Source organism: Mizuhopecten yessoensis, unplaced genomic scaffold (assembly GCF_002113885.1).
Source record: "Mizuhopecten yessoensis strain PY_sf001 unplaced genomic scaffold, ASM211388v2 scaffold6363, whole genome shotgun sequence".
Lineage (NCBI taxonomy): Eukaryota > Metazoa > Mollusca > Bivalvia > Pectinida > Pectinidae > Mizuhopecten > Mizuhopecten yessoensis.
Genome location: NW_018406512.1, coordinates 447,014 through 459,991, shown reverse-complemented (window position 1 = coordinate 459,991; position 12,978 = coordinate 447,014). Strand labels below are relative to the sequence as shown.

Sequence of the window (12,978 nt, the reverse complement as noted above, 5' to 3'; positions counted from 1 at the left end):
GGGGGGGGAGGGCAGTGTTCTGGGCCAAGGGAACTTGATATTGTGTAAATGGTTCAGGACGTTACCTAAAATATCAATTACCTAAGAATGCTTGCTGAATGTTTGTAATATCAGCATGTGTGTGGAACTTATTGGTTCACAATTCAATTAAAGAAAAGCTGGAACGAACAAAGTGCATTGAAAATTGGAAAACAAAACGTGTTAATGTAAATAGTATTTTATTGTTCCACCAATATTCAAAGTAACAAATCCAAAGGCATCATGGTTTGTATTCTGGAATATATCACATTTTTACGAAAACATGTAGCATAGACGTAATATTATCACATTTTCTAACATCCGTGTGCTTATCCATACAGGAAAGGATGACAGCAGGTATTGCATATTAACGTTTGACTGTGGTCGATAGGAATGTGACTACAGCCGATAACATAATGTGACAGTCAATACCACGTGACTCTAAACGCTAGTAATGTGGAAGTAGTCGATACCTATGTGACTAGACTATTGTCGATATTAATATGAATGTACTCGAAAGTAAAGTGATCAGTTATTACTAAAACGTAATTTGACTACAGTCGATACAAAAAAAATAAAGTTATTGAAGTCGATATTTAAAAGAAATAATCGATATTAAAGTTAATCTACTCGATCTTAAATCGCAGTAGTAAAGTGATTTCACTTGACAGCAAATAGCAATTTGACTATAATCGATAGTAAAGTGACCTTCCTCGAAAGTAAATAGCAATTCGACTAGAATCGAGAGTATAGCGATTTTACTCGATATTTATTAGAAATTTGACGATTAGCATCGTTTGTAAAGTGACTTTACTCGATAATAGAAAACTACCTATAATAGGTAGTAAAGTGACTAACTCGATATAGAAAACTACCTATAATAGGTAGTAAAGTGATTAACTCGATAATAGAAAACTACCTATAATAGGTAGTAAAGTGACTAAATCGATAATAGAAAACTACCTATAATAGGAAGTAAAGTGACTAACTCGCAGCAAATACCAATTGGACTACTCGATAATAGAAAACTACCTATAATAGGTAGTAAAGTGCCTAACTCGATAATAGAAAACTACCTATAATAGGAAGTAAAGTGACTATCTCGATAATAGAAAACTACCTATAATAGGTAGTGAAGTGACTATCTCGATAATAGAAAACTACCTATAATAGGTAGTAAAGTGACTATCTCGATAATAGAAAACTACCTATAATAGGTAGTGAAGTGACTATCTCGATAATAGAAAACTACCTATAATAGGTAGTGAAGTGACTATCTCGATAATAGAAAACTACCTATAATAGGTAGTAAAGCGACTAACCCGATAATAGAAAACTACCTATAATAGGTAGTAAAGTGACTATCTCGATAATAGAAAACTACCTATAATAGGTAGTGAAGTGACTAACTCGATAATACAAAACTACCTATAATAGGAAGTAAAGTGACTATCTCGATAATAGAAAACTACCTATAATAGGTAGTGAAGTGACTATCTCGATAATAGAAAACTACCTATAATAGGTAGTAAAGCGACTAACCCGATAATAGAAAACTACCTATAATAGGTAGTAAAGTGACTAACTCGATATAGAAAACTACCTATAATAGGTAGTAAAGTGACTAACTCGCAGCAAATACCAATTGGACTACTCGATAATAGAAAACTACCTATAATAGGTAGTGAAGTGACTAACTCGATAATACAAAACTACCTATAATAGGTAGTAAAGTGACTAACCCGATAATAGAAAACTACCTATAATAGGTAGTAAAGTGACTAACCCGATAATAGAAAACTACCTATAATAGGTAGTAAAGTGCCTAACTCGATAATAGAAAACTACCTATAATAGGTAGTGAAGTGACTAACTCGATAATACAAAACTACCTATAATAGGAAGTAAAGTGACTATCGCGATAATAGAAAACTACCTATAATAGGTAGTAAAGTGCCTAACTCGATAATAGAAAACTACCTATAATAGGAAGTAAAGTGACTAACTCGCAGCAAATACCAATTGGACTACTCGATAATAGAAAACTACCTATAATAGGTAGTGAAGTGACTAACTCGATAATACAAAACTACCTATAATAGGTAGTAAAGTGACTAACCCGATAATAGAAAACTACCTATAATAGGAAGTAAAGTGACTATCGCGATAATAGAAAACTACCTATAATAGGTAGTAAAGTGACTAACTCGATATAGAAAACTACCTATAATAGGTAGTAAAGTGACTAACCCGATAATAGAAAACTACCTATAATAGGAAGTAAAGTGACTATCGCGATAATAGAAAACTACCTATAATAGGTAGTAAAGTGACTAACTCGCAGCAAATACCAATTGGACTAAATTCGATAGTAATTAGCAATTTGATTATAATCGATTGTAGTTAAGTTTAAACATATTTTTATTGTCGTAAATAGGGACAATTAGGATTGAGCACAAGTTTTGCCAACTTAGTAACGCCCTCTCCTTAATACATCATGTTGTAAAATACATAATGGACAGCAGTGAATTAACGTTATCCGATCATATAGTAGAAACAGTGAGAAAAGGAAAGCAGGAAGAAGGGTAAAAGATAGGTAGGATCATCCCCTAAATATAAAAATAATATACAAACACATGTAAATGTTTAAAACAATACTTGATTAACAGTAATCTGGCTGGCTGGAAAAACATCAATCATCACTTTCATTCACTGTGTCCATCACATTCCATAAAGCTGTATTCTGTAGATCCACTCGTAACCGTTCCGTGTTCTCAAAGCCCTTCCTCCATACCAGCCAGATAAAGATCCACAATTATTCAAAATAATGTAAACATATTAACTTTGATTTTTATATTATATGTATTTCACAAAGTATAAAGGATAGTAGAAACGAATAAATTGGGGGGGGNGGGAGGAGTGCTCGGTAAGTCTAATGACATATCTCCTCGGTACCATGCTAAATTCTGCAATAAGGAAAGGCATAGGATGTGGTATTTAGGGCATGTGAAGAAGAAGTGATACGAGTCCTCGCACGTGTGTTCATATTCAAATTGTGCTGAAAAAGTATGATTAGCTCTACAAAGATCATAATTGGGAGTACTTGCTCTGTTCCTAATCTACAATGAAAACTGTTAAGCCTACGCGGACCAAAATTGAGACAGCATGGATTACATTTAGTTATCACACTATTCAACTTATGTATAGTTGATTTGAACGAGTTCAGAGTTTGAGAGTGCCTTACGGTTGTATCGAAATTATTCCAAAGATCAACAGTTGAAGGAAAGATAAGAGTTGCGCATAGTTTTGTGTCTATATAGTTGCTGCCGTAATTGCTGAGAATTTCTTAGTTTATAATGAGTCAGATCTCCAATATTTTGAGCATAGGTATGAGGGTGCAGTGTCATGTTTAATAGTATAAAGGAGCGACAGTTTTCCTATTTCTCTTCGTTTTGAAAATGGTAGCCACCAAATTTCTGCATATAACAATTCGTTTTTTGTGTACATTGGTAATCATGTGACAATTTATCTAAGTTATCCCTATTGAGTATTTCAATTTGCGAAGTGTTGCTGTGTATTTTGATACTTTCATCTATATGTTTGGACCACTTGGCATCACTACTTAGTAATACACCTAGGTGCTTATGCTGATCGGTTATTTCAATAGGGACGTTATTGAACGTAAACCGGGGTTGATAGGGTAGATTTAAAAGGGATACTAACATAATTTCCGTCTTCTTAGGATTGAACAACATTAGCCAATCTTTTGACCATTTTTCTAATGGTTTGTAAGTCATTGTTTACCACATGTACAATATCATCGAGAGTTTGTGAAGAGTATGATAATGACGTGATTTCGGCGAAGAGACGAGACAATGATGTGAGTTCAGTAAATATATCATTTATATAAACGAGGAAAAAGAGAGGCCATAGAACAGATCTTTCAAGGACGAGCTAGAACTATTAATATAGACAGACTGTTTTCTGCATGACAAATAATAAGTTATCCAATTAAGTATATTTCCTGACAGTCCATGTTTATGCCAAACTCTATCGAAGGCTTTAGAAAAGTCACAGAAAATAAAGGCTACATTCATGTTCAGGATTTTCTAAGGATAAAAGCATAGAGTGGTAGAGTTCTATAAGTTGATTGTAAAGCAACTTTACTCGATCTTAAATAGCAATTTGACAATAATCCAAAGTAAAGTAACTTTACTCGATATTTAATAGCAAATTGACTATAATCGATGTTAATGTGATCAAACTTGGTATGGATTAGCAACACAAACATAGTCGATGATAAAGTGACAACAGTAGATAGTAATGTGACTGCACACACGAGTACATGTAGCAACGGTATATGGCAGGTGAGATGGCATTGCACTATATAGAATATCGAGGTATCCAATTATTGCAATAGTGGAAAATTAATAAGATTCATTTTAAAACATACACAACGATACGTTTATAAATAACTACGGTCAACATGACGTACAAACATACATATAGCGATACATGTATAACTAACTACGGTCACCATGACGTTCAAACATACATATAGCGATACATTTTCTACCTATTCGTGCTCACCAAGACATAGAAAACATACACATATAAATATAATCGGGTTCATCCTGAATTACGTAGCTTATAAATAATTGCACTCATCATTTATATATTTTTTTTTATACCTTATGTATATCTAATCTGCGTGCATTTCTAGTGAAGTGCAATCCTGGAATACCAATGTTGATCACACCGCTACCGCGTACTAGTATTAAAACATACCCTTACAACACCACATACTATTTTGTATACAAATCTTATTTGCATCAGAATACTATCACTCGTGTTTACACTACCATGGCAAGTAGATTTTATTCATGCAGTTAGTGTTATAAAATTTAACCGTTCACAATTCTGTTTGGTTCTTGATTTTTGTTTTGTTTTACGGAGGAATCACATGTATCAACCATAATAACTTCACTCTTATTTTATATAGCGACTATGTACCTTGATTAATAAATTTAATTACTTTGCTTCAGAGATTTACGTACGAGTAACGTATGTAGCGCCTAAGGGTATTTTTTCAAATTATATGGGGCGCTATACAAACGTTGACTGTTATTATTAAAACCAATGTTCCTTAACGTTCCATTAGTAAAAGTATTTTACTTGTAAAGCTAACTTAAGCCTTACTTAATATCTGGAATGATTACTAACAGAAAACAAACAAATACCACACATACTAGATTTTGGTGCGTATTATCAAGTGATATGCAAATAATTGTAATAAACAATAATCTTAGGAAATAACTTAGAGCATCCTATGTCCCAACCTCACCACGCGGGTACACAAATCATACAATGTAAGCTTTGACGAGAAGGACTACTACGGCTGTATTAAATCTGTGATTTGACGCGGAAATCATTTTTGTTATTAATACTGGCATATCAACAGCCCGTCATTCATATTTAAAATAAAATCGTGACTTATAAAGGAGAGCAACCTAAAACGGTTGATGATACAATATATGTAAACTACTGAAGTGCACTTGCCGGTAATACGCTTAACGTAGACATTTTAACCCTTGTCTTTTGCAGTTTGAACATTTACTTTCCGGTAAAACGCTTAAAGTAGACATGTGAACCTCGTGTTTTTATATAATTTGAATATTTACTTTCCAGTTATTCGCTTAACGTAGACATTTTAACCCGTGTTTTTATACAATTTGAAAATAACTCGAGTTAGATAAGCATGACAACCAACCATCACTCGGACGGGAAATCTTCATTTCTGTATTTGCGACATCATTCTTTTTAGATCTGTATGCCCTTTAAATAAAGTTTTAACTTAAAGTTTCTGTTAATTTATTTTATTTTGATGTTCTTATTTGTAAATGCGTTTATGGTAAGTTTAGGCCATGTCACTCAGGTGTCATTCATCGTGACCTTTTGTTGTACATGAACGTAGTTCTGCATGAGGATATGAATAAAGTGATCGGTATGGAAAAAACATGTCTTCTTTGCGGGCTTTTTTCAGTTCCGCTAATTATTTACACGATGCTGTAACTTCTTGTTTAAAATAGGATACAAAACATTTCAGCAACGATTTAGGCATATTTCTGTATCACTTTTATCCACAAAATGATTATAAAATAACATCTGAATGTATAAAATACAAATATAATAAATGTATATGAACAATTCCACGTAAGCATAACATGGACAATCCTGTACTCAATATTTATATAAAATAAAATATTAATTAATAAAATATGATCGACGTAGGGTATGATGGAAAATAGTCCCGACATTAATCTGGTTTCATCGAAATGTTTAAGTAAATACATTTGCATAACAAATAATGGTATCCTATGACATCACTATATATCACATGACATACGAATGTTATAATAAGCTGCACATGTAGTTGCATTTCTCATCGATCCGCCGTCCCAGCATTGACTGACCGTTCGAATATGGGTCGGCCGTCCCAGCATTAGTCGACTGTTCTAATATGGGTCGGCCGTCCCAGCATTGATCGACTGCTCTAATATGGGTCAGCCGTCCCAGCATTGAACGACCGTTCGAATATGGGTCGGCCGTCTCAGCATTGATCGACAGTTCTAATATGAGTCGGCCGTCCCAGCATTGATCGACTGTTCTAATATGGGTCGACCGTCCCAGCATTGATCGACCGTTCTAATATGGGTCGGTCGTCCCAGCATTGACCGACCGTTCTAATATGGGTCAGCCGTCCCAGCATTGATCGACCGTTCTAATATGAGTCGGCCGTCCCAGCATTGATCGACAGTTCTAATATTGGTCGACCGTCCCAGCATTGATCGACCGTTCTAATATGGGTCGGCCGTCCCAGCATTGACCGACCGTTCTAATATGAGTCGGCCGTCCCAGCATTGATCGACAGTTCTAATATTGGTCGACCGCCCCAGCATTGATCGACCGTTCTAATATGGGTCGGCCGTGCCAGCATTGATCGACCGTTCTAATATGGGGCGACCGTCCCAGCATTGATCGACCGTTCTAATATGGGTCGACCGTCCCAGCATTGATCGACCGTTCAATATAGGTCGACCGTCCCAGCATTTATCGATCGTTCAATATAGGTCGGCCGTCCCAGCATTGGTCGACTTTTCTTATATGGATATGGGTCGGCCGTCCCAGCATTGATCGACTTTTCTTATATAGATATGGGTCGGCCTTCCCAGCATTGGTCCAATGATCAGAGGCCGTCATATCATCGACCGTTCTCTCCTCAATGGCACGAGTCATCTTATCATCGATGACTTATTCCATCATTAAAGAGGCGTTCTATTACTAGTGTGCACCATTTTCATTAGTCGACTGTTTATCATTGGTCGGCAGGCATGCTGTTAGTCGGCCATCCTACTATTTTTTGACCTCCCAAGGCTATCATATTACAAGTCAATCGTTTTTTCCTTGGTCGGTCGTTTTGCCATTCGTCGGCCTTTCAAGCAGGCGTCGTTGTCTCGCTTCGAACTGGAATGCACTAGAGTCATCAGCGTCACTTGTGGTGGTTTTTCGTTCATTCATCGCCCGTCTGCGTCTGTATTCAATATGAGAGTAGGGCACATCGTTTTTGACGTCACGGTAGATGTAGAACTTCCAGATTGTTAGTAGAATTAAGGCAAACAGTCCTAGAAGCCACATGTAAGCGATGTTACGAGGAATAGGCTTTGTGACAGTCTCCCACTCAAACTTAAAGGCCATAAGTACTTCGGTAATGGATATTACAGTGATCAACCAAAACTGTCTCCCCATCTTCTTACACGTCCTGAACACAATAAAAATGGTTACTCATTTCTCGTTCAATAAACAGATATTTGTGAACATTTTAAATTTGCCTAGGCACTTGATGTTTATCTGCAACGTTTTGTAGGTCCGGAGTTTTATCACTTCTTTCACAAAACATATATATGTCTTTGTTACAGAGAGATAAATACAAATTGTACGATGAAGATAACAATATATACAGGGCATTATTATTTTTATGTACGTCATCGTTTTTACATCGTTATTGAGTTATATCTTTATTTCGGGTTTGTGATATTTTAGGATAACATTACCCATTGTGTTGTATGAACAATATGAAAGGTGTTGGTCTATCAGACATTGTACTTACGGGTCGTCTAGGTACTGGAATGCCTCCCTGGCGGACGGAGCAGCCATGAAGAGCACCAACACGATCCTACTGACGTTGAGGTAGTGTGAAGGCGGAATCCACAGCACATACTTGACGTAAAAATCGTTCACTTCCACCATCAGGAACTGTATGTAAAATATGTAATATTTGAAATAATCCAGATGTTAGTTATGGATAAGTTATAGATATTTACCATTAAGACAAAAAAGGAATCGCCACTAAGGAAGGAGTTATATTCAACAGATTTTACGTTTGAACATTAACCACTTCTTACTTTAAAACAATAAAACCTATACTGACCAGTCCGATGAGGACTACTACAGCTAACCATCGCCGAAGACTGGATAGAGGCTGCCAGTCAAATTCTGTCCAGCTGTAGGGTGTGAACTGCATGGCTAACCGCTTGATCTTACCCCTGGATTATTTAAAGGTAATGTATTATGAAATAGTATACGTTATCTCCACTTTAAGTGTTTATTAAAAAGAACAACAATGTTGAATTATCTTCATGTACACTTTGAACTGGCTTTCCTTGGATACAGGACGTTGTTTAATACCTTTTTGAAATGAGATAGTTTCCAAGACTCTTAGATTGTTTTGCATACTGGTACGTTTTGTTCCAGTCTCGCAGATTTGGAAAGTGTACAGGTATTGCTGTACATTTTTCACTTCTACAGTTCTGCATGTGATTTTTACAAGTATTTACCGGTAAGTTGGGATATTCCACATGCCTCGCCAGTGGTATGGTTTCATGTTTAAGTATTTAACGGTCTTCATCCCAACATATATCCCTAGTCCGTTACTCAGCAGCACGTCCATTATCCACTGTAAAAAGGACACACCTCGTTACGCAATTGATAATACTCACGGTAACTATGAACAGAGGTTAATGTCAATTCATATAACCATGAACAGATGTTAATGTCAATTCATAAAACCATGAACAGATGTTAATGTCAATTCATAAAACCATGAACATATGTTAATGTCAATTCATATAACCATGAACATGTTTATGTCAATTCATATAACCATGAACATGTTTATGATAAATAATATAGCAATGAACAAAGATGTATGTAAATCACAACAACAATAAACAAAGTTTTATGTTAATTACTATAACAATAAATATAGAATTATGATTATTACAATAACCAGGAACATAGGTTAATGTTGCTGCTGCCCTACACGCCACTGGGCGTACAGGGCAGTAAGTAAGTAAGTAGGTTAATGTTAATTATAATAAACCTGAACCGAGGTTTATGTTAAATAGTATAACAATAAACAGAGGTTAATCTTAATTTCTATAACCATAATCACAGGATTATGATAATTACAATAACTATGAACATATATTAATGACAAATACTATAGCACTGAACATAGGTTTATGTTAATTACTATAACCATGAACACATGTTTAAGTTAATTACTATAACCATGAACACATGTTTATGGTAATTACTATAACCATGAACACATGTTTATGGTAATTACTATAACCATGAACACATGTTTATGTTAATTACTATAACAATGAACATAGGTTTATGTTTATTACTATAATCATGAACACATGTTTATGTTAATTACTATAACCATGAACATATGTTTATGTTTATTACTATAACCATGAACACAGGTTTATGTTAATTACTATAACCATGAACACATGTTTATGTTAATTACTATAACCATGAACACATGTTTATGTTAATTACTATAACCATGAACATAGGTTTATGTTAACTACTATAACCATGAACACATGTTTATGTTAATTACTATAACCATGAACATAGGTTTATGTTTATTACGTGAACTGCGTATACAAATTTGAGGTTTATTTTAAAATTCCTAATTAACTTCTTAAGGGAGTACTTATTAACCCTCCATGGAGTTTGTCGTTAACTTCAGAAATGTGGTAAACTCTATCAGGGAGTACGTGTGTTATTTGAATTATATAACTGTGTATGTCTGTACATTATATAACTGTGTATGCCCGTACATTATATAACTATGTATGCCCGTACATTTTATAACTATGTATGCCTGTACATTATATAACTGTGTATGCCCGTACATTATATAACTATGTATGCCCGTACATTTTGTAACTATGTATGCCTGTACATTTTATAACTATGTATGCCTGTACATTATATAACTGTATGCCCGTACATTATATAACTGTGTATGCCCGTACATTATATAACTGTGTATGCCCGTACATTATATAACTATGTATGCCTGAAGAGTATACTTACGTGATCCCACCAACACTCGCAGAAGTTAGGGAGCTGGTGTTCGAGGGTGTACTCCAGTACCTCAAACATAACGCTCAAAACAGTACAGATCCACCAGTCTCGCAGAAACAGCGACTAAAATAGAGTTATCTACCTTTAATAAAGAACAAATCACCATAAATACTTCTACTTGTCCTAAAATTTCGTTCCCTGTCGTTTTTTCTCTTTTTATCATTTAGAATTACGATATAGCTTTTCTTCCGTTAGAATGTATTTTAATATTTCTATATTATCTTAACTTGATTTTTCCCCATTAAAATGTACATGACAAAGGTATCGTTTACTATTGCCTTTTTTGTACTGTTCAATACTGACTTACCTTTGCCCACCAGCCAAGAAAGTGCGATATCACAAACAAGTCGGCTTTATCCTAAAAATACAAGAACAATAGAAAGTATTTCTTCATGCAGTAAAATGGGATAAAATAACAGCATCAAAAACCAAATAAAAAACCCAAACAGTTGGCCGTAGCATCGTAGTGGGATATTTTATTGCATAGTTTACACGAAATAGTTATTAAAGTATCAATGTTGCAGCCAAAAGATGAACATTTATAAAGTTATAATCGGTTCTTATAGGCCCTTTTCCCTTTCTGTGCCTTCTGCATATCATTCGGAACATTTTACGAATGAATTATTGAAGTGTTCTAAACAGCCGACATGGCCATAAGGTGCAGTAAAATGTTTTAAACGATATTTGAAAATAGGTTCTTTCCGTTTTCGATTTTTTAGTGATTATTTTATCGCCGTGATCTTACCTTGAGATTATGGAAAGGGTCAGGATTATCAGAGTCGTATATGTAACAGTTGCCTCCGTAATTTTTCTCTGGTAGAGGCTTGCCAAGGCTGGGGTCGATATGTCGCAGCAGGTTTCTAGCGTCTTGTGGAGTCTGAAAAGGTATTGTTATTTGTGTAGGAATTTCTAGCATCACTTACATAATATATTTATCTTAATCATTTCTAGGATTTTTTGTCAATTAATGGTGTGTTTTCGGATAGAAAGTATGATAATTTGACTGTATACATGTAATCCTGACGAGTGTCAACCAAAACACAGCGTTAAAATTAGAAATCAAAAAATATTTAATATCACTTCTTTTTTATCGTATTTCTAGTGGTTTTTAGCAAACATATTCTGTCTATTGCCTTTATTACTCAAACATCACATATTCTTATACTCTAGATTATACTATAATTATAACATTATTTGTAATGAAAATACATCATTTAGACCTCTCTGTATAACCATACAATAGTATGACAGTGTAAACATATGATCTGGATCATCCTTTCATCTTATAAAGATATAGAGTATGTATCTCCCACGATCTCTATATAATGTATTACTATTAGAGGAGGTAGACCATAGAATACCGCTTAAACTGTTACATAACTTGTATACCAGGATATAGTAACGACTAGGTTACTTTTCAACAAGATGGGATATGCAACCAATTATAATACCTCTGTTCAAGTAGGACATCATACATATGTGAAACACGTTTAAAGTATTTAGTTAATTCAGCAAATAATCATTTCAAAGATATTCTCATATTTGTATTAATGTAATGGACATTTTCTTCCTCGCATGATGAATTTCGAAAAAACAGGAACTATCGTTCCGTATCATGGCGTGTACACTAGCATACAAGCGAAACACCGATACGCAAAACCAATAAAAGTTGTCTTCGGACTAATAGTAAAATTTACGGACATACTTGGATGCCTGCCTATCTAGGGTGGACCCACGTGAGAGTTTATAACGGAGACTGACCTGGAATAGGAGGTACACCAAAGCTAACTCGTAGACAATGCTCACACACAGGACCAAACGCCACATCGCTGAAACGATAAAGAGAAACCATTACTTCGCGCACAGGTAGTACTAGTTTGTTGAACAACTAGTGTCTGGATAGTAGGTACATAACAAGAGGCCCAAGGGCCTTAGCGGTGACCTGAGTTATATCATAGGTACTGGTAGCTTTATTTTATTGTTTAGATGTGATGTGGAAATCAGCATGTAAATTAAGTGAAATACAATACTTGTCATGTCATCTTTACCCGCTCCCCAAGGGAGAACGGATAGCTCAGGGGTCCTGAAATTTACAATTTAAGTAAAGCCCCTGATGATCTTTCTTTCCACGTAGAGAAAATGACTGTAGTACCTCTGAGTCTGAAGAAGAAGACTTTTGAAATATTGGTTAATTTTCCCTTTGGGGCCCCGCCCTGGCCCCAGGGGTTGGGGTAGGAATCTCAATTTTACAATTTAAAACCATCTTCCTCCAAGGATAATTTTCACCAAGTAAAAATAATTTCCTACAGAAAGTTGTCAAAATATACCCAAAAGTGTTATTTCCCTATATAAACTATAGTAAACTTTACCCCCTCCCCAAGGGAGAACGGATAGCTCGGGGGTCCTGAAATTTACAATTTAAGTAAAGCCCCTGATGATCTTTCTTTCCAC

General features: G+C 35.1%; 1 protein-coding gene across 7 annotated transcripts in view; it reads right to left on the bottom strand.

Moving 5' to 3' along the window:
- Positions 1 to 4,952: 4,952 nt before the first annotated feature.
- LOC110452045 (phosphatidylserine synthase 2-like) overlaps positions 4,953 to 12,978 on the bottom strand; it is a 33,167-nt gene continuing 25,141 nt past the window's right edge. For all 7 annotated transcript variants that reach the window (XM_021500311.1, XM_021500316.1, XM_021500310.1 and 4 more), the window contains exons 5-12: positions 12,289 to 12,356; positions 11,273 to 11,404; positions 10,835 to 10,885; positions 10,477 to 10,590; positions 8,913 to 9,031; positions 8,507 to 8,621; positions 8,186 to 8,331; positions 4,953 to 7,837 (exon numbers count right to left, since the gene is read on the bottom strand). In XM_021500311.1, the coding sequence (XP_021355986.1) occupies positions 7,468 to 7,837; positions 8,186 to 8,331; positions 8,507 to 8,621; positions 8,913 to 9,031; positions 10,477 to 10,590; positions 10,835 to 10,885; positions 11,273 to 11,404; positions 12,289 to 12,356 (1,115 nt within the window). In that variant the 3' untranslated portion in view covers positions 4,953 to 7,467. The remainder of the gene's footprint in view (positions 7,838 to 8,185; positions 8,332 to 8,506; positions 8,622 to 8,912; positions 9,032 to 10,476; positions 10,591 to 10,834; positions 10,886 to 11,272; positions 11,405 to 12,288; positions 12,357 to 12,978) is intronic.